This window comes from Ictalurus furcatus, chromosome 29 (genome assembly GCF_023375685.1).
Source record: "Ictalurus furcatus strain D&B chromosome 29, Billie_1.0, whole genome shotgun sequence".
NCBI classification, from domain to species: domain Eukaryota; kingdom Metazoa; phylum Chordata; class Actinopteri; order Siluriformes; family Ictaluridae; genus Ictalurus; species Ictalurus furcatus.
In genome coordinates, this window is record NC_071283.1 from 6,260,007 (window position 1) to 6,283,304 (window position 23,298).

The 23,298-nt window shown below is 36.9% G+C and overlaps 1 protein-coding gene across 1 annotated transcript in view; it reads right to left on the minus strand.

Moving 5' to 3' along the window:
- Positions 1-23,087, minus strand: part of lmbrd1 (LMBR1 domain containing 1) — a 71,251-nt gene extending 48,164 nt beyond the window's left edge. The window contains exons 1-5 of the mRNA XM_053618947.1: positions 22,549-23,087; positions 21,648-21,824; positions 12,366-12,429; positions 2,806-2,903; positions 616-683 (exon numbers count right to left, since the gene is read on the minus strand). Coding sequence (XP_053474922.1) covers positions 616-683; positions 2,806-2,903; positions 12,366-12,429; positions 21,648-21,824; positions 22,549-22,623 — 482 coding nt within the window. The 5' untranslated portion in view covers positions 22,624-23,087. The remainder of the gene's footprint in view (positions 1-615; positions 684-2,805; positions 2,904-12,365; positions 12,430-21,647; positions 21,825-22,548) is intronic.
- Positions 23,088-23,298: the final 211 nt, after the last annotated feature.

The following is a 23,298-nucleotide window of genomic DNA, read 5'->3' on the forward strand; positions in this document are numbered from 1 at the left end:
AATAAGCTTCAATTATAAAAATTTAAGTAAATGACATAATCTATGCTCTGTGATGAACAGCAGCCAAGATACTTATTAAAATCTTGTATAGCAAAGTAGCCCAGAAGTGGTTTCATTTTCTTAATTTAAGTCACCGGTCATGTGTTGCAACGAAGATATACCATGTGTGGAAGGCAAACCAGCTTTATCTGTTTGGCAAATACGGACAAGAGAAGCCAATCTGCATCAGAGATGTTTTGTTCCCCTACTCCAAAGTCAGATAAAGGTTTGTAAAAGACTACAAAATAGGCTAAAAAGAAACACATTAGAAAGGTACCACATTTTCTCAGACATATAAATCATCCAACTTGATAGTTATCGTGATATATGGAATCTCTATTGGCAGTTACTACTGTGAATTACTGTACATCAACAATTACACTATAGTCTCAAGACTAACCGGTACTCAAAAAATAACTGAAAAGCACTAACATCTTCAAACTGTTCATAAAAAAAAAAAACCACCAAGACAAAATCAATCCCCCAAATAGATGCCAATCCATTAAAAAAAAGTCATCCAAACACAAAGTCACATGCAGATGTGAAGCTGGTGGATTTTGCAAGACATGAACTTACCCAATCAAAAGAAGTATAGCACAGATGGTGACAAATGCAACTGTGTACTTCACTGCATTTTTTGCTTGCTGTAATGAAAAAAAGAAATTCATTTGCAAGTTTGAAGTGACTGGAATAACTGGACATGAACATATTGAACTGCTGTCTAAAGAAGCTAAGAAAGGCTTTGGTGACTCCATGGCTGAGCTAAAGCAGCTCTGTGGCAGGGTTGAAGCTACAACAGGGTAGGGTTAAACAAGGGTTAAATGCTGTGAAAAAGCATTTGCCCCATCCTGATTTATTCTGTCTTTGTGTATCTCACATACTAAATTGTTTCAGAAATGAAACATATTTTATCTAGATATAAATATCTAGATAAAACAAAGGTAACCTGAGTAAACACAAAACACAGTTTTTACATGATAATGTTATTTACTGAAGCAAAAAAGTTATCCAATACCAACTGGGCCTGTGTGAAAATGTATTTGCCCCCATAGTTACTCATTCCACAAATCTATGAAACTGCATTCATAATTGGGTTCAGCTGGACTAGACACAACCAGGCCTGATCAATCAAAATCAACACTTAAATAGAACTTCAAGTTGGTTGCAAGTTCTTACCCAGTAGCACACTATACCAAAATTTAAAGAAATTCCAGAAATGATTAGGAATTTGATTGAAATGCATCAGTCTGGGAAAGGTTACAAAGCTATTTCAAAGGCTCTGGGACTCCAAAGGACCACAGTGAGACCCTTTATCTCCAAAAAAAATGGAAAAACTCGGCACAGTAGTGAACCTTCCCAGAAGTGGCAGACTTTCCAAAATTCCTCCAAAAGCACAGCAACAACTCATCCAGCAAGTCACAAAAGAGCCAAGGATAACATCAAAGATAACTATTGTGTGTGTTTACTCACAAAAACCATTGAGATATACAAAAAAACAGAAGAAATCAGGATGGGGCAAATACTTTTTCACAGCACTGTAGGTTAACTAACTTGCTAGCTGAAGCTAACAAAGTCTATAAAAATCATTGTAATGAATTTTCTTGGTGTCTAGCCTGTGAATGTACACATGCACATTTATGCATTTATCTAATCAGTCAATCATGAGGGAGCAGCACAAAGCAAAAATCATGCAGTTACTGTTCAAGAGCTTCAGGTAATGTCCACGTCATCAGGTAATGTCCACTACAGAGAAACTCTCATTTTATGTGAAAATCCCAGGAGATGAGCAGTTTCTGAAATTCTCAAACCAGCCCATCTGGTACCAACATCCATAATCACACCTTTTCTTCTTTCTGATGGTTTTTGCATCGTGCTTCTGCAACGCAATTGGCTGATTAGATAACTGTATGAATGTACAGGTGTATACATCTTTCTAATAAAATGGACGGTGAGTGTAGAACCCATTTTTAAAAGGTCCACCAATGTTCAAGCCTGCTTTGCAAGCAGAAGGTTGCTAATGTGGATGAACTGGTCCTTCTTCCTTCCATCCCTCAATCTTCAAATTCTTGCCTTTTCAGATTTCTGAAGCTTATCGTACAAAAATAAATCTATTTTTTCCTTTATACTTTCTTAAAAGTGCAAGTCTTCTATTCCAGATATACAAAAAGATATAAGATATATGCACAAAAAAGATATACGATGTTTGTTGACTGGCACTGGACTTTAGTTGATGTTAATACATTTAAAGAAGTTTTACTCGACACTATACTAAAGTATACTACTTCTGGGTTCTGTGCAATACATTCAGAAAAACAGCATAAACCTTTAGAACAGTATGAAAGCAAAACTGAAATATAACCAGATTTAACAGCATCAAAACCCATGGTCAAATGTGTAACAGTTTTCTGAGATATTTTAAGGTAAGTACATCATTTGTCTTATTTATTTCTAGTTTCTTTTGGTTTCTCATTTGTATGATAAATGAGAACCTAAAATTTTCTGGTTTTCACTGTTCTCTCATTAGCTAGTGCTTTGAGAGATTAGCATGTTTTTTTTTAATACAATACAGTAGTAAAAACATTTTTGTTTAAACAGGAATGAACAAAATAAGAGAAGACCATGCTTTTATTATATTTTTCCATTCCTAAATGATTACCTTTAATATCTATTTTATATAATTAATAGCATCTTCACAGTTGTGCAAGAACAGTCCATTCAGTTCAGGAAGGAGAGAACAGATCCTGTCAGTTGAGGCGGTAATCTTACCGAGCACTTGCTGAAGTTATCATCGTCTTTCTCTTCATAGTAGAAGTACACAAATGGAATCCAGAAGAAGACGCAGAAGAGGATGATGGCATACAGAGCTGTTAAAAAATTAAAAATTCAAAGTCACTAATCTCCGGTGGGTATGAACTTAGTGGTTAAGGGCATCTTTAAAGTGAGTCTCAACAGCACAGGCACAAAAGCAGAACACCAGTAGTTATACTGAACCATTAACTCTGCCACAATGCTTAACCAGGAAGTTTAATAGAGAATGCTATATAGAAATGTATTTTTTTTTTTAAATAATCCAGACAAAAGGTTCTCAAGTCTTCCAATCTCAGTCATTTGAGAACTGAATATGCCATATTTATTTGTGCCATCAAAAACTAGAAAGCCGAATAATATAACACCACTATTACATTATCTGATATTGTGCAACCTTATAGAAAAATGACACAAATCATTAACAGTGTTAATTGGGAATTTTGATATCAGTGGCACGGTGGCCATCAGTAACTATCAGAGTTGGGTGTAATGCGTAGCTGTAATCTAATTAATTTTTCTGATAATGCAGTAATGTAACACATTACATTTTAAATTTATGTAATTTGATTACAGTTACTGATGTCAATAAACTTACATTACAAATGTATTATTAAGAAAACAATATTAAGTAAAATGCATTTTTAAATAAATCAAGTTTTGCCCCGAAGATTTTTTCCTTTATCCCTGAATAATTCTACACTTGGAGCGGTTTATCACTACGTAACTGAACGTCAGTAAAAGAAGACAGCCTGTAATTTGAGATCTTAAGTGAACGGAGGCAAGACAAGGTTTACAGGAAAATACTTGTGTCTTATTGTCTGACAGCTCTCAATTCTGCCAAATGCTAGCTCACGTAGTCAGTGTGAGGAAAAATGAATGATACTTCATTTTTAATGAATAAAAAGTCAGGGGTGAATACTCATAAGTTAAACAGTTTTTAGATTTAAAAAAAAATGAGAAGATCTAAATAGTTTATTTAATTTTATTCCTGTTATTATTTATAACAGTCACTTCAAAAAAGGAGCAAAACAAAATCCCATAATAATATATTTAAATTTGATGCCGTAATACAGCAAAATGATCAATAATCACTAGGAAATTAATATGTTCTGTATGTTTCCAATATATTGTTAATAATAGTAGATAAGACCAGCTTTTTGTAGCTCGATGCATTCTTGCACAGAACACATAAATCCAGTTGACAAACTCAGCTTCCTACTATGGGTGCTTAAATTTGAATATAGTTAATTAAATGGGTTAGACGTCAAGTAAGAACCCATCTTTTTGAGCCTAGCTGGAACCTCTAGTATAACACCAAGTTTTAAGTTATTCTTAATCCTGACAGTTCACTCAAGGATAACCATGATGCACATTGTACCAGCACTGTTCCCCTATAGAATACAGTCTGGTGGAAGGTTTTGTGCTTCAACTTCAACCAATCTCAATTAATTAGGAATTGACATGTGAGCTAAACACAAGCACTGAGTTTTTATTTTTATGTACAGTGGTGCTTCAAAGTTTGTTAGAATTGTCTACATTTCTGCATAAATATGACCTAAAACACCATCAGATTTTCACACAAGGCCTAAAAATAAATAAAGAGAACTCAAACAAATGAGACAAAAATATTATACTTGGTCATTTATTTATTGAGGAAAATTATCCAATATTACACATCTTTCAGCAGCAAAAGTATGTGAACCTTTGCTTTCAGTATCTGATGTGACCCCCTTGTGCAGCAATAACTGCAACGAAACGTTTCCGGTAACAGTTGATCAGTCATGCACATACAGAACAGCTTCAACAGAAGATTCAGTTCACAGACAGATGTCCTGACATTTTACTTTAGAATTCGCTGGTATCATTCAGAATTCATCGTTCAATCAATGATGAAAAGTTCTCCCGGCCCAGATGCAGCAAAACAAGCCCAAACCACGATACTACCACCACCATGTTTCACAGATGGGATAAGTTTCTTAAGTTTGACTACAGTATTTTCCTTTCTCCGAACATAACGCTTCTCATTTAAACCAAAAACTCTATTTTGGTCTCATCCAACCAAAAAACATTTTTTCCAATAACCATTTTTTCCTTCTTGCTTGTCCACGTGATTTTAGCAAACTGCAGAAGGGCAGCAATGTTCATTTTGGAAAGCAGTGGTTTTCTCCTTGCAACCCAGCCATGCACACCATTGTTGTTCAGGGTAATCCTGATGGTGAACTCATTAACCAATGTGAGAAAGGCCTTTAGTTGCTTAGGAGTTACCCTAGGTTCCTTTGTGACCACGCAGACTATTGCACGTCTTGATCTTTGTTGATCGACCACTCCCAGGGAGGGTAACAATGGTCTTGAATTACCTCCATTTGTACATAATCTGTCTGACTGTGGATTGGTGGAGTCCAAATTCTTTAGAGATTGTGTTGTTACCTTTTCCAGCCTGATAAGAATCAATAACTCTTTTTTCTGATGTCCTCAGAAATCTCCTTTGTTCATGCCATGATGCACCTGGTATCTTGGTAACTCTGGATTTGAAGTGACATCAGGTTGCTATTGGCAAATATGACAATCCTGATACTGGTGAAGTGGTCACTGAAGATTAAAATTATTATGAAATTATTTAAGATGAAAAGATAAAAAAAAAAAAATACAAGGTGAGAGTGGTTATACAACTCGACTGAGAAAGAATGACAGAGAGGATGAGGGAACAAGAGATTAGAAGGCCATCATTGCTTTCATCTGTAACCCAGCATGTTTCTGATCCAATGTCGGGTGTATTATCAAGTCCTACTAAATAAAATGTGCAGCCCTTTACATTTAAGTGTTCAAAAAGCACTAAACTAATCATAACGCATTAGATGCATTACATGTCAGCAAATATAGTCAGATTCTTATATGATTTTAGGTTTTTGACAACAACAGATATGCCATTACAGATAAAACAAAGGTGACCAATACACTAAAAAGAAATACTGGGCAATTAAAATCTCAACAGCTATGTACAGAAGAATCACTTAGAAGTTGGCATCAACATGAATATGAAGGGCTATCAGATCTGTCATTTTGAATAGATCCCCATAAAAGCTTTAGAGTTATTTGGAGCTCTACTTTACCGGCATGGACAGAGCTCGATCTCCACCTACAGGCAGGAGAAGGAGCAATTTTTTGCATGCTGTTTTTTGCATGCAATTTTTTCCTCTGCATGCTGCATTTATATACTCAAATACATGGTGCGCTGAGTTGCTGTGAGTCACCCTTATAATCTGGTGGGAGTTTTCTGATGCAAATATCTCAGGTCACCTCAGATACATCATCACACTCCAACCTTAAAAAAGGATTACAGCTTCACACAGATCACTGGTAGCGAGCCAATCGGATAATGTTCGCTTATGCACTATTCGGATCAGAAAACAATACACAAATCAAATAATACACAGAAAACCAGACTAAATAGTAAAATATTTAATTAGATAGATAAAAGACTATTTTTTGAAGGGGAAAGGTCTTGCACTTTCATCTGGTACTCAGTTTTGTCTCATGTTGATATGCACAGTAATGTGTATTTATTCACATAACACTTCTGTAATAGTGAAAAGAGGGTGGTCAGCTGATAATCATGTGTTTGGAGTCTCAAAAACCTGGGAAGCATCCTAAACCACTTATTACCTTAGTACTAAATAGTATGTCAGTATACCAATGGTGTTAATACTATTTATTATAAAATGCAGCTTATATTACCGGAGGTGTAATAAACATTTAAACTTCATCAGGCCTACACTCTTTTTTCTAGTAACATCCTGTTTATCTTGAATCAGAAGAGGCTATGATCGTTTAAAACACATTTCTCCCAAGCACACAACTTTTAACGTGATTCAAAAACACATTTAATCTACAAAGAGCTACATGACTTTCACAGCATAACCTGCTAACAGCAGAATGTGAAATAATGAGCCTGTGCATCAGACATGCCTCCAAGGTTTCAATGGATTTTATGGCACTAATTTATAAACAACTTATCAGAAATGTTTCCTACACAAAGACAAAAAAAATCTGTCTCCTTTTTCAAATAAACAAAACTGAGATAATTTCAGGACTTTTTGTGCAGTTTCTGGTTGGGATGGTCATTTTGAAGAAAACCTTGCACACCAGTGTAGTGAAGGCTAAAGCAGATGGCAGAGCTTTCTATTACAAAGCCCCACAGTTATGGAACAGCCTTCCAATTAGTATTTGGGACTCAGACACAGTCTCAGACAAAGTCTAGGCTGAAAACATACTTGTTTAGTCAAGCATTTTGTGAATAGTTAGTTCTTTTATTAGATAAATGAGCAGATGTGGAGGGTTCATGGGCATACTGTGTTGAAATGAACAGACACCACTGTATTTATAATTGCACTATCCGTTGTCACTCAGATGATGATGGCTTCCCTTCTGAGTCTGGTTCATCAAGGTTTCTTCCCAATATCGTCTCAGGGAGTTTTTCCTTGCCACCGTTGCCTGTGGCTTACTCATTAGGTATAAACAAATTTTAAATTTGTATACTGAATTGATTAGGGCTGGAACGATATGTTTATCTCCCAAATCAATACCATCATGATACTTTGGTGCCGAATAGATATGTATTGCAATTTTTAAGAATTGCAATTCTACAATATTGTGATTCGATATTGCAATGTTTTGCGATTTTTGTTTGCCTTTTTAACACTAGACCATGGGGAAAAAGTTGAATCATACACTTGTACAGACTGTATATGATATATATGAGGAGTCGTATTTACAAAAACAATGCATCCGAGTTTTATTTCAGGAGCATCATACAGTACTGTACTACAAATCAGTCATTTGAAAACCATGGACTTCACTGCATATAAAAAAATGCTTAAAAAAAAAGCACAATAGAATTATTGAAATAAAATAAAGTGCTACAACAAGCTGTTCCTGCTTAGCAAGCTAGTGCCATGAGAAAATAAATTCAATTCAATTTATTTTATAGCGCTTTTTACAATGATTTTAAGTGTGTGAATTTATCCCTATTGAGCAAACCGGGGGCGATGGTGGCAAGGAAAAACTCTCTAAGATGATATGAGAAAGAAACCTTCAGGAGACTCTGAAAGGAACCCATCCTCATCTGCGTAACAACAGATAGTGTGAAAGTAAAAGAAAGTTCACTATGGTTTATACATGAAGTCTTTGATGAACTAGTCCACTGTTCACCAAAGGAGACCTGAGTGCAAAACTGCATGTGGTAATTGTAGTCCCAAGGCCAGTTTAGCTACTGTGGTCCCAGCAACCACAGAAAGAATAAATATAGGCCAAAATGAACAGAGCCCCTGAAAACTTGCTTCACACAGCACAAATGTCAGCCTTTCAATTAACATCTTTTACTTCTGACTTAATCTCGTTGTAGGCACGACTGTCTCTGAGAAAAACTTCCTTGATGGTACAACGTACAGCGGCTCCAGAGTGTAAACCATGTTTCGAAAACCTGTATTTTCCACAACGCCATATGGACGACTGACTTTTCGATGCGTTTTGTTTCCTCTGAAGCCCTGGGTAGTTTATTCACTGTCACATCCAGAGTCCATTGGCTTGCTGCTGCTTTTATAGGTTGTTTGGCGTTTAGATCTGGATGGTTTCAAGTAAGATGGGCACTCATTTTGGACATATTACCACAACACAATACGAGTGCATGACAGAGTTTGCATACCGATTTAGCCAAGTCTACATCTGCATTTCCAGGTAATGTGTAAAATCCAGTGTTTCCATACTCCGGATTTAAAATGTGAGGGTGCAGGTCATATCCCAGTCAGGTTGTATGACCGTCTCCCATTTTTTTTGCTTTCTTATGTCTGCTTGAAAGGGATATAACGTCATGTAATATTCAAAGATAACAACAAATAAATTTCGCCCTCTGCTGAAATAAAAGCGGTAACTTCTCTCCACCTCGTCTATAAGCAAAGACTGAAATAAAGCAATAGAATATGATCTGAATTATATAGATTTACATATTTTACACACACACACACACACACACACACTATATTATATATATATATATATATATATATATATATATATATATATATTTATATATATATATATATATATATATATATATATATATATATATACACACACACACACACACACACACGCACATATATACATACATACACACACACACACACACACACACACACACACACACACACACATTCAGATACTGGAATTTAAAAACAATTATTAAAATTAAGTGAAATGATTTTCCCCCCACCCCTAGAATTCACACATTTCTGTAAAGCTGCATTGTGACAATATTCACTGTTATATGATCACTATCCAAATAAAACTAAACTGAATTGAATTAATTAGCCATGTTAAATTGTGTTAAATTATAATACTCAAAATCCTCCTAGTAGCTTAAAATATCCTGTGAAGGTATCAAAAATTTTGCTGTGTTTTAAGAGAAAAAATATGTATGGTATTGTTTTTTTGTTTAAAGTTCAAAAGCTGGACATACATACACAGAGAGGTCTTCATAAGAGCTGCCAATATTATTAGATCTAATGCATCTAAAACTTGTACACTTCTGGATAAATATAGTTTAAAATCTCTTGCACGCATCCCTACCAAAAGGTGGAATATGTTCCACAGTCAATTTCATTCTGCCTTAAACACGTTCATCTAATACGAAACACGGTTAAATTCTTATATCTGAAGATATGCATTAGTTTTCTATAACAGCATGGTTCTGACATTAGTTCCAATGGTTACTGAAGATAAACTACCTAATAAATGTCTCGACCGCTTTGTAACATTCAGTAGATTTGCTGACACATGAGAATCTTAAGCACATAGGAGTGTGTTTTTCAGTTTCTCAGTAAAATGACAAGCTATGCTTTTTGTCTTATTAACTTCAAGAAAGAGAATACAGGCAAGTCTGGTGAGGGATACATGATAATTATGTTATAACATAAGTGACAACTCGCCTTTGAAAGACCCAACTAATTTCATTAAATTTTTTAATCAAAATCAACATGTGTTCTAGATCCCTTATCTACATGTTTCTTCAAACAGATTATTCCAGAAGTAATCAAACCTTTTCTAAATATAATAAATTCTTCCCTTAGCACTGCCTATGTACCTAAATCATTTAAACTATATTTACATTTGTCCACTTAGCAGACGCTTTTAGCCAAAGCGACTTACAAATGTGGAAATACAAACAAAAAGTGACATATCAAGCGGAGAATACAAGTACTACCATACAAGATTTTTTAATTGAGTTCTAGAAAAACAAAGTTCACAGAGTACTTTTTTTGCTTTTTTTTTTTTTTTTTTTAAAAAAGGATAATGTGGGGTTGGCGTTTTAGGGGTTAGTTAAGTGCTCACAGAAAAGGTGGGTCTTTAGCTGTTTTTTGAATATAGTGACAGATTCTGCTGTCCGGATTGAGGTTGGAAGTTCATTCCACCACTGAGGGACAGTTAGCGTGAAGGTTCTGGAAAGGGACCTAGAGCCACGCTGAGTAGGCACTACTAAGCGTCAGTCGTAAATTGATCACAGATTGCGTGAGGGAACGTAAGCCTTCAGGAAAGCGTTGAGGTAGGGGGATGCTGTTCCAGACAAGGTCTTGAACGTGAGCATCAAGGCCTTGAAACTAGCAGTTATTAAACCCCTGATTAAAAAAACCTGACCTTGACCCCTGTCAATTGGCCAGCTATAGGCCAATATCAAACCTCCCCTTTATCTCCAATATCTTAGAAAAGGCGGTAACACAGCAGCTATGCTCATACCTACGTAGGAATAACATTCATGAAATATATCAGTCAGGATTTAGGCCTCATCATAGTACAGAGACAGCGCTGGTTAAAGTTGTAAATGACCAAATACTCTGATCAGGGTTGTGACTCCTTGCTTGTGTTGCTTGACCTTAGTGCAGCTTTTGAAACCACTGATCATACTATTAAAATATTCTCCTTGGTACACCATAAAACATTGTTGGTGTTAATGGACTGGCCCTCTCCTGGCTCAGGTCTTATTTGACTGATCATTATCAATTTGTGGATGTAAATGGTGACTTCTCTATGCATATGGGGGTAAAGTTTGGTGTTCTACAAGGTTCTGTTTTAGGCCCACTGCTTTTTTCTTTATATATATATATATATATATATATATATATATATATATATATATATATATAACCTCTGGGTCAAATTATTCATAAACATGAAATTAGCTTCCACTGTTATACTGTAGACACACGGTTGTATGTTTCAGCAAAGCCAGATGACATACACCATCATAATAAAGTTGAGGAATGTGTAAAGAACATTATGCACTGGATGCCTTACTGTCTGGATCTTCCAGTAGGTGTATAAACAAGCTTCAGTTAGTCCAGAATGCAGCTGCTAGAGTCCTTACTAGAACCAGAAGATATGACCACATCACCCATCTTATCCACACTGCATTGGCTCTGGGTGGAGCTCTCATCAACTGGAGGCTACAGCCTGGAGATTGCTTAGGATGGTACCACTTTAAGTACCATGGAAATGGTTTTGGACCTCAATTCCACATGGATATTCTCACTGTGGTTGCTGGGACTACAGTTCCTACTATGGCCTTGGGACTGCACTTACCACGTGCAGTTTTGCACTCAAGTGTCCTTTGGTGAACAGATTTCATATTAAAACCATAATGAACTTTCTTTTACTTTCACACTATCCCTTGTTAGCCAGATGAGGATGGGTTCCCTTCTCAGTCTGGTTCCTCTCAAGGTTTCTTCCTCATATCATCTTAGGGAGTTTTTCCTTGCCACCATCACCACCGGCTTGCTCAATAGGGATAAATTCAAACACTTAAAATCTGTACCCTGTGTTTATATTTTTCTGTAACGCTATCCATTGTGAAAAGTGCTATACAAATAAAACTCAATTGAAGGTTCCAATCTTCAACCTTCCAATGCCCAGAGAATTAAATTGATGCTGATAGAAATATGAACTGCTCAATTTCTTTTAACATAGTCAGGCTTCCAAAATGAAAATGTTTGTGATAAATGTAATAATTGTCCCACTTCAATTTGCAATTCATGCTTATTTAAGAACGTACCATTAGGCAGGTATACAGATTTGTTCTACAGATTACTACAAATATGTGCGTTACTGTGGCATTTATAGTATACACATTTTATGCAGAAGACCATGAGAAGTGCTGCAAGCCAGTTTCCTAAATGTAATGTTTATGTCCACAGTAGTCATGCCAAAATCGTTTCTACAAAGTACCAACTCTGGCATTCAATACTTCTGTGCCCTGAGGCTTTTTATGGCATAATGTATGACTTCTGTTAATCTACATTAAATAAACAAAACATGAACCTGCTTCTCCAGAGCCACTCAAAATTCTAGAATCAAATGGTAGAATAAGTAAAGGCAAAGTAATGGTAAAGATTAATGGATGACAGTTCTTTTCACACTGTAAGTTCTGAAATGCATTAGTTGTAGAGTGTGTGCTAGTATAAACCACTTACTGTAGTAGCCATACAGGACTGTGTCTTCAATTTGTCGCCTTGTTTCATTACTTGTTGCCCAGTCCTGAAATTTATAAAAGAGAAACAAATGACTAAGGAATAAGCAATGTATATATAGCCAAGGGAAAAATAAAAATAAAACAAAATATCATGCAGTTTTTCCACCAGATGGTGGACCACAGCTCAGCTCTGCTCTTTAATCCTCGACTTATTTCATTTATTCAACCTTTAAATTTATTATTATTTCAACCGCCAAGCAAGCAATATCATACGTACTATGGATATAAAAATTCTAAACACACAATAAATCATGTCAGAACTTTTTCCACCCTCAATGTGAAATCACAATGTAAAAAATTTAAGTGGAAAAACAAACAAACATACATTTTAGGGAAAAATAGGAAAAATAAAAAAAGTTACAATAACCTGGCTGCATAAGTGTGCACACCGTTTTATAATAGGGGATGTGGCAGTGTTCAAAATGAACCAGATTCAATCTCATTTTTAAAAGTAACTATAATATAGCTGTCATCGATCAAATTATTCTGATTAAACCTAAATAAAGTTGAGCTGTTTTTGTATGATTTTCTTCAAATCCTCTTTGCTTCAGCCAAGTGCTGAAGCCATGGCATGCATAGAACTTACAAAGCATGCATGGTATCTCACTTGTCAAAAGGTATCTATCAGGACAGGGGTATAAAAGAATTTCCAAAACATTAGATGTACTATGGAACAGCGTAAAGGCTATCATCAACAAATACAGAAAATGGAGCACCATAGTGACATCACCAAGGACAGAACGGCCCTCCAAAATGTGTGTGTGTGTGTGTATATATATAAATATATAAATAAATAAATAAATAAATAAATAAATAAATAAAGACACTGAGACAGTGAAGCAACCCCAAACCATAACATTTCCACCACCATGCTTCACAGTTGGTATGACATGCTTCTCCTGAAAAGTTGTCTTTGGTCTCCACCAAACATGCATGCTGTTACTGTGGGCAAATAACTCTATCTTTGATTTGTCTGTCCAGAGCACATTAGTCCAAAAAGCCTGGTCTTCGCGTGTATGCTCATTGTCAATCTGTGGTCTTGCAAAGGATTTTTCCTGGCACGTCTCCCATGCAGGTCAAACTTGCACAATCTCTTTCTGCTTGTAGAAACATGCACTTTGACCCCAAGAGTTGCAAGTATTACTAGCAGAGACAGTGATGACATTTTGGGGTTCTTGGAGACTTCTTTTTGCATCAGACAGTCTGCTCTTGGGCTGAATTTGCTGGGATGGCCAGTCCTGGACAAATGGGCAGTCTTTTGAAATCTGTACAACTTTTAGACGATTTTCCTTACAGTGGAATGTGAATTCAAAAATGGAATTTGGTCATCTTTTTTTAAATCTCGTGCCAGACTCATAGGCATCCACAACCTTTTTTCTGAAGGCCTTACAGAACTCTTCAGATCTTGGCATGATGACACCACACACCTCAATAACAAAGGGAACATCAGGCAGGAGATGTGAGCGGTTTAAAAACACCTGAACATAAGCAGGTTCTGATCACTGGCACCCAATCTTGAACACCTGATTCTACTCTCATGGATTTGAAAATGTGATAAATTTAGGGGTGTACTTTTTCCATGTGATTAATCTGCTTTATTTTTTGTTAAAATATATTATGAAAATTTAGACAAAATGTCAATTGTACGTGTCATTTGATCTAATTTGGACTCCATTGCTCCCTTGAAGTCATGCAATGTGACTGTTGCTCGTTCTGCTCCATGGTATAATGACAACCTGCGCTCTATGAAGGCAGCTTGTCGTAAAATGGAGCGCAAGTGGCTTGAATGTATTCTTTCAAGCTTGGAAAGACAGCTTGGGGGAATATAGAGCTGCAATTGAGTCTAAAAGAATCAAAGCAATCCCAGGCATCTCTTCCATACTATAAACAAACTCCTCAAAGTTGAAGTTGGCAACATCATTGCCTGTTTCATATCAGTTATGTAATAAGTTTCTTTATTTTTTCAGTTCTAAAATTGACAATGTTCATATCCTTATTCATGCTACACTTGTTTCCTCTTCAACACTCTGCTTGCTTAATTTCTCTGGCACATCTTTCACAAATTTTTTCTCAAATTGACTCAGAGTTGCTTATGAAAAACTTATAATGAAAAACTTGGCCGAAGGCGGAACACGTTTTTTCCATTTATTTTGCCATTTTTTTTCACCATTGCAGAATTTTAATTGTCAAAATGTGCTTTTTACTATTTTGTCTTGCTTTTCAAAGAAAAAAAATCAATTACAAAAACTTCAAAACTGCTTCAGTATGTCACAGTACATGTTGGCATTCATGGTTCCCTCAATGAACTGTAGCTCCCCAGTGCCGGCAGCACTCATGCAGCCCCAGAACATGATACTCCCACTACCATGCTTGACTGTAGGCAAAACACACTTGTCTTTGTACTCCTCACCTGGTTGCCACCACACACGCTTGACACCATCTGAACCAAATAAGTTTATCTTGGTCTCATCAGACCACAGGACATGATTCCAGTAATCCATGTGCTTAGTCTGTTTGTCTTCAGCAAACTGTTTGTGAGCTTTCTTGTGCATCATCTTTAGTAGAGGCTTCCTTCTGGGACGACAGCCATGCAGACCAATTTGATGCAGTGTGCAGCGTATGGTCTGAGCACTGACAGGATGACCCCCGCACCGCTTCAACCTCAGCAGCAATGCTGGCAGCACACATACGTCTATGTCCCAAAGACAACCTCTGGATATGATGCTGAGCACGTGCACTCAACTTTTTTGGTCGACCATGGCGAGGCCTGTTCTGAGTGGAACCTGTCCTGTTAAACCACTGTATGGTCTTGGCCACCATGCTGCAGCTCAGTGTCAGGGTCTTGGCAATCTTCTTATAGCCTAGGCCATCTTTATGTAGAGCAACAATTCTGTTTTTCAGATCCTCAGAGAGTTCTTTGCCATGAGGTGCCATGTTGAACTTCCAGTGACCAGTATGAGGGAGTGGGAGAGCGATGACACCAAATTTAACACACCTGCTCCCCATTCACACCTGAGACCTTGTAACACTAACAAGTCACATGACACCGGGGAGGGAAAATGGCTAATTGGGCCCAATTTGGACATTTTCACTTAGGGGTGTACTCACTTTTGTTGTCAGCGGTTTAGACATTAATTAATTTTGAGGGGACAGCAAATTTACACTGTTACACAAGCAGTACACTAACTACTTTACATTGTAGCAAAGTGTCGTTCCTTCAGTGTTGTCACAGGAAAAGATATAATCAAATATTTACAAAAATGTGAGGGGTGTACTCACTTTTATGAGATATTGTACATGTACATACATACATATATATATATATATATATATATATATATATATATATACACATACACACACACACACACACACATATATATATATATGTATAATATTTTACACACACACACACACACACACACACACACACATTATATTAGAACTGTAACAAATTTTTTTTTTTTTAAATCGATAATAATCGATTATGAAAATCAACGTCAACGAATCTCATTATCGATTAGTTGGTCTGCACGCGGTACATTTACTCATTACATTACTTCTGTTCCGAAAACACGCTACGGAGAGTAAATACTAAAGTCGTGTCCCAAATGACGTACTATACACTAGGGATGTCACGATACCAAAAATCTAGTAGTTGGTACCGATACCACCAAAAGTACACGATACTCGACACCAAAGTCGATACCACGGTGTTGTATAAAATTAAAAAACTCTCCTGGAGGACATCCTCCTCTGGCTGATACTGGCAAAGAGAGAACGAGAGAGAGAGAGAGAGGTGGGCGGGCGGATTTTAGTTATCAAACACTGTCTGATAATGAATGGACTTGCACTCCTGCGTGCACACACACGCGCACACCTTATACTCTGAATGCAAGCATTAGTTTAAATTCACTGATATGGTGGCAGGACGGAAAGATTTATTAAAAGCATGAACATTTGAATAATTATTAGTGACATTAGGCTACATGTTGCTGACAGGACACGGGCTGAATGGCGATGCATGGTGGCCCATTCGGAGGTAGTTTATAACATCGCAATGCATTAGCGTCTAACAAATAACTGGCTATCGCAAACATTACATGGAGCATAACGTTAGCTGGTTTCACGGCCACAATGCCAGTCAAACAAACATAATATAGGATCGTCTTTCAGGTCTTTCCCCAAATTCCAGGTGTTTCCTTGCTTTGTTTGAAATGAACGATAGCATCGGTTACACACCGGAAACCGATACTAGCTTTCCTCTCAACGAGTCGGGGCGGAGCTAAACTTAAAGCTAAGCTAATCTTTTGTAGTTTTTCCCATGTGCTTGTAGGCGTTCTTCTTCTTCTTCACCAGTTGTGGACTGACTAAAACACTTGCGCGTATTTGCTGTCCCCATCAGGTCCAGAAGAATCGCAACCTTGGTACTTTCGTTACAATCGGTACCAACAGAAATGCAGAAAAACAAGTACCGTCACATTTTAAAAATGTTGGTACCGACTTGGTACCGAAGTATCGGTTCTCGTGACATCCCTACTATACACTTACACTATCATCTATTGCAGTGTTTCTCAACCGGCGGTCCACAGATCCCTAGTGGTGAGTTGTGTAATTGCAGGGGGTCTGTAGGAAAGTTTTTAAAATGTTTAAAAGTATATATTTTATATATATACACACACATATATATATATATATTTTTTTTTTAGGGATGCACCGAAATGAAAATTGTTGGCCGAAGCCGAATATAATGAAAAACTTAAAAAGGCCGAAGACGTTTTTTCGCGTTTTTTCCATTTATCTTTGCCAAAAATAAGCTTTTTACTATTTTGTCTAGCTTTTCAAAGAAAAAAATCAATTACAAAAACTACAATTTCAAAATATTTATTTAACACTGAACATTTTTTTTTATTCCATCAGGTATAGGTTACCAACAAGGCACAATATAACTTTAAATAAATAAATGAGTAAAAAAATATTTTGAAGTGGTCATCTTTGAGCCCCCCTTGAATAGCCTATGTTAGGCCAATAATTGACTGCTGAAAGAATGTAACACTCTATAGCCTACAAAAAAAATGTGCATAGACAAGAGTGCAAAAAATGGTTACAATCGGTTATATACGGCTGATTATATTGGGGATATATACCACTTGCGTCCCTGTACACCTCGCGGAGTATTATAGTAGATATAGTATAGTTAGATACGTTGTTAATGTTATGTACCGTGATAGATTTAGTTAGTTTGAACTACAGATTAGTTCATTTAGTCCCCGCTGATTTTTCCGCTCCCAGTCCATAGTACTAGCTCATGTTTCTTGTTTTGACCCTGTTTTCTGTGACCGCGACTTTCATTCCTGGTTTTTTCTCCGTTTATGCCTGTTTGCCGATCGCCCGACCCTTTGCCTGTCTTGACTACGTTTTTTGTATTACGATTTGGATTTGTCTGCCTGCCCTAAATAAATATGTCTTTACCTGCTTCCATACTCTACTCCCTTATGTCTCGCGACGTGACAGAATACTCCGGAACAGAAACAAAACAAACGCACGTCCACGCACGTTTACTGTCCACAGAAAACATCTGAAGAGCATGTAGCTCGTGCATGCACGCACCCCCTCATTGAGGTCGTGACATTCGCGTGTCTCACTCTGGTTGCTAGGCTATTTTGTCGCGTCATCATACGTCATTGTTCGGTCAAATTTATTCAGCCTTTTCACTTATTCAGCCGAACACTGAAAATGCTTTTTTTTGCTATTTTCGGCCGAATAATTTCGGTTGCCGAACATTTGGTGCATCCCTAATACATATATATACATATATTTATACACACACACACACACACACACACACACACACACACACACACACACATATTTTTTTTTTTGTAAAATGTATCAAGTGAGATGTCAAAATAATCAATTCAGTTATTCGCAAATGTCACGTTAGCTGAGTTGACGATCATTCATTGATGGATTTATTTTACATTTATTTACAAATGAAATGACAATTTGCAAAAAAGTGTTGCATTGATGGATAAAATAAACAAAAGATAATTCAGAGTCAAATTAAATGTCACACCAACAATAAAATGTAAAAAATAAAATCTTTGAATGTTTTGATTCTATTTTAATGTTAATATTATTAATGTTAAATATAAATAAAATAAAGTAACCTAGATAGAAATGGCTGTTTAATACAGTGGCAAGAAAAAGTATGTGAACCTTTTGGAATTTCATGGTTTTCTGAATAAATTTGCCATAAAATGTGATCTGATCTTCATCTAAGTCAAGGGTATTGACAAATATAATGTGTCTAAAATAATAACACACACAAAAAATTCTGATCCCTCATGTCTTTATTGAGAACAAACAAAAAAAAACTCATAGTGCTTGTGGAAAAAGTATGTGAACACTTGAGTTAATGACCTCAAAAAAGCTCATTGGAGAAATGAGTTTGTAGCTTTGGACTACAGCTACTTTGACTGATAAAAAAACCCTCAAACCTTTGGAGTTTGATCTGCACAAGAAGCACACGCTAATGTGAGCCATGCCTCGCCAAAAGAGCTTTCAGAGGATCTACAATCAAGAATTGTTGATTTACATAAAGCTGGCAAGGGTTACAAAGTGATTTCAAAGACTTTAGAAATTCACCAGTCTACAGTTTGGCAAACATACTACAAATGGACACACTTTGGGACTGTTGCTACTCTACCAAGAAGTGGGTGCCCAGTCAAAATGACACCAAGAGCACAACGAAGACTCATCAACGAGGTAAAGAAATAACCCCGGATGACAGCCGAAGATTTGAAGGAATCATTGGAACTGGCTAACATCTTTGTTCATGAGTGTACAATATGTAAAATATTGAACAAGCAGAGTATCTACGGCAGGACACCACGAAGGAAGCCACTGCTTACTAAAAAGAACATTTCTGCAAGCCTGAAGTTTGCAAAAGAGCACACTGACACTCCACAGCGGTATTGGCAAAATGTTTTGTGGACTGATGAAACTAAGATTAACTATTTGAAAAAAACCACACAGCACTACATCTGGCGTAGAAAGGGCACGGCATATCATCATGAAAACATCATCCCAACCATAAAGTATGGTGGAGGAAACATCATGATTCAGGCCTGCTTTGCTGCATCAGGGCCTACCAGCTTGCAATCATTGAGGGGAAGATGAATTCCCAAGTATATCACACAATTCTTCAGGATAATGTGAGAATGTCTGTATGACAGCTGAAACTGTGTAGAAGTTGGGTGATGCGACAGGACAACGACCCAAAACACCGGAGCAAGTCCACAACAAAATGGCTTCAGAAAAATAAAATCCACCTTTTGGAGTGGCCAAGTCAGAGCCGAGACCTCAACCCAATAGAGATGCTATGGAATGACTTGAAGAGAGCCAGACACATGAGACGTCCAAAGAATATGACAGAGCTAGAGCATTTCTGCCAGGAAGAATGGGCTAAAATTCCTCCTGAACGATGTGCAGGTCTGATCCACAGCTACAGGATGCACCTGGTTGAGGTTATTGCTGCCAAGGGGGGGCATTTATTGCTGCCCGGGAGGGGGGGGGGGGGGTGTACTTTTTCCACTGCCATTTTGAATGTTGGATGAGTGTGTTCAATAAAGACATAAGGGATCAGAATTTATTTTGTTATTATTATTATTTTAGGCACATTATATTTGTCAATACCCTTGACTTAGATGAAGATCATATCACATTTTATGAACTTATTCAGAAAACCATGAAATTCCAAAAGGTTCACATACTTTTACTTGCCACTGTATATAGCCTATAATTGTTGTGGAGTGAGGGGGTCCTTGTGGATTGTTTTAAATAGGCTAGGGGTCCAAAGCTCACAAAAGGTTGAAAACCACTGGTCTAGTGTATGAATTTTAGAAAGGTAATATCATCTCAAATGGAACACAGTTTTTTTTACTAACCTGAAAGTTTGCCCCCTTACGATTAATCAAAAAAAATAATTGGCCAACTAATCCATTATGAAAATAATCGTTAGTTGCAGCCCTACATTTTATATTTATATATACACATATAATCACAAACACACACACACACACACACACTAGGGATGCCACGAGAACCGATACTTCGGTACCAACATTCTTAAAACGTGACAGTACTTGTTTTTCTGCAGTAGCGGATGTACCGATTCTATTGAAAGCACCGAGGTTGCAATTCTTCCTGACCTGATGGGGGCAGCAAATACGTGCAAGTGTTTTAGTCTGTCCACAAGTGGTGAAGAAGAAGAACAACAACTACAAGCACACGAGAAAAACTACAGAACTTTAGCTCCACCCCGGCTCACTGAGAGGAAATGTGTTATAGAATATGGAAATACTTCACATTCGAGGTGGATAACAACGAACATATAGTTGATGCTCTGAAGCCGGTGTGCAATCGATGCTATCATTCACTTCAAACAAAGCGAGGAAACACCTGGAATTTGGCGAAGCACCTGAAAGACGGTGCTATATTTGTACTATATTTTTATGTTTGTTTCAGGCAGCTCGCATTGTGCCGTGAAACCAACTAATGTTATGCTCCATGTAATGTTTGCGATAGCCAGTTATTTGTTAAGGACACTAACGCATTGCAATGTTATAAACTACCTCCTAATGGACCACCATGCATCACCATTCAGCCCGTGTCCTGTCAGCTAAATGTAGCCTAATGTCACTAATAATTATTCAAATGTCCATGCTTTTAATAAATCTTTTTGGCCTGGCACCATATCAGTGAATTAAAACTAATACTTGCATTCAGAGTGTAAGGGGTGTGTGCGTGTGTGTGTGTGTGTGTGTGTGTGTGTGTGTCCGTGCGTGCGTGCACACTAGGGATGTCACGAGAACCGATACTTTGGTACCAACACTCTTAAAACATGACAGTATTTGTTTTTCTGCAGTAGCACCATTTGTAACTAAAGTACCAAGATTGTGATATGTGTGTGTGTGTGTGTGTGTGTGTGTGTGTATACATATATATACACAAACACAAACACACACACACACACACACACACACATACATATATATATATATATATATACATTATATATATATATATATATATATATATATATATATATATATATATACACACACACACACACACACGTATAGTATTAACAGCAAAACTGAGTCATTACACTGTCCCATTTGGGTTCAAGGTGCTGAAATTTCCAAAATATTGATCATACCTTGTATGTACCATTCTGATACTTCATGAATGATACTAGAAAAATATCCACTGGGAGGAGAGCTGATGTGATAAGTGCAATGGCCAGAGCACATATGGCTGTAATAGTGGAAATGACTTCACTCTCCTGCCGACTCTGGTAATTTCGAATGTAGACCCAACAGAAGGTCAGGATAACCTAGAAGTTGAAGATAAATTTTTTTAACTATACAATGTAGTATATTCCAAGAAAATGGGGGAAATGCAATACAATATAAAACCTTAATAATACAGTGAAAGTTGTCCTATTGCTTATCCATAAATGCTGTAAGTTTCAAGTCGTCTCTATAAGTTTTAATAAACTGACATGCTGGACAAAAGGCTTTTTTGTGCCACAAATAGTAGTAGCCTAACCAGCATGCTTAGATAAATTCCCACTTCCCACAAATAAAATTCAGGATACGGGAGCTTTACGTGTGTGTCCGTAGTGAGACGGGAATTAACTACAAAAAGACTAACAATTCGTTAGTTTTTATAACAAAGAATATCGGGGTTTATGTGTTACCCACAGTTTCTTAAAAAAAAACTATTACTTTGAATCTCAGAAAAAAATTAACGTCACTTAATGACGCGAGTAAAGATCCACCTTAGTAATACTGCTTTAAAATGCAAGTTGTTTATATTTTATAAATTGACGATCGACTAACACAATTGTAAGTTAATTTAATCACAATTAGAACTGAAAAAATGAAAAGTTTGTTTATTTGACAAGGCAACTTTAGCATGTAAACAAACAAATCACCTTTTGCCTATATACGCTTATACCGTATACTGTTGACAAACTGAATTTGGACAAACAGGATCAACTTGTAAACTAGGAAGACTCTTCATATAATGCTTAATCCAAAATATTCTTCTCTTACCAACAGTACAAGCGTGAAAATAGACCATCCTAACACGGATTCAGTTAGCAGGCTTGTAGAAACCGCCATCTTCATTCCACTTCCTGCAACATACAGCGCCTCCAATCACGTGAATGATTAACAAGGAAGCAGAAAAAAATAAGCTGTGTCCCAAATGACGCACTATACGCTATGCACTTATACACTATGTACTGTGTAATCGTGTAGTGTCATCGGAGTCTGATAGCCTCTCCCCCTCCGCTACGGAAGTGTCAGACATTCCGCATTTCGTTTTTCGGTTTATTAAGTGCATCATCCGGGTATTTAAAATGTACTTATTCTATTTGGAATTTTCATTGTGAACACACTACTCGCACTATTCATACTACAAAAATAGAATAGTGCATAACTACGCGAATTTGGACGAACTCTGAATAAATAAAGTATCACAGACATTGGCCGCTGAGATCGTACGTCATGGTACGTATTGGTGCGGGGAACTTTCCATAACTCGCCTATTATTGTTATCATTAGAGGTTCAAGCCCGAAATGCTGAAACCCTACTGTAGCTAATTGTAAGGATTTTTATTAGGGGTTCAACCCCGAAGTGCTGAAAACCTATTGTAATTGTAAGGATTTTTTATCAGGGGTTCAAGCCCAAAATGCTGAAGCCCTATTGTAATTGTAAGGATTTTTAGTGGTTCATTTAATCATGAGATATTTCTTGTGTGACACCTTGGTAACGAAAAGCCTTTTTATAGACCATCAATT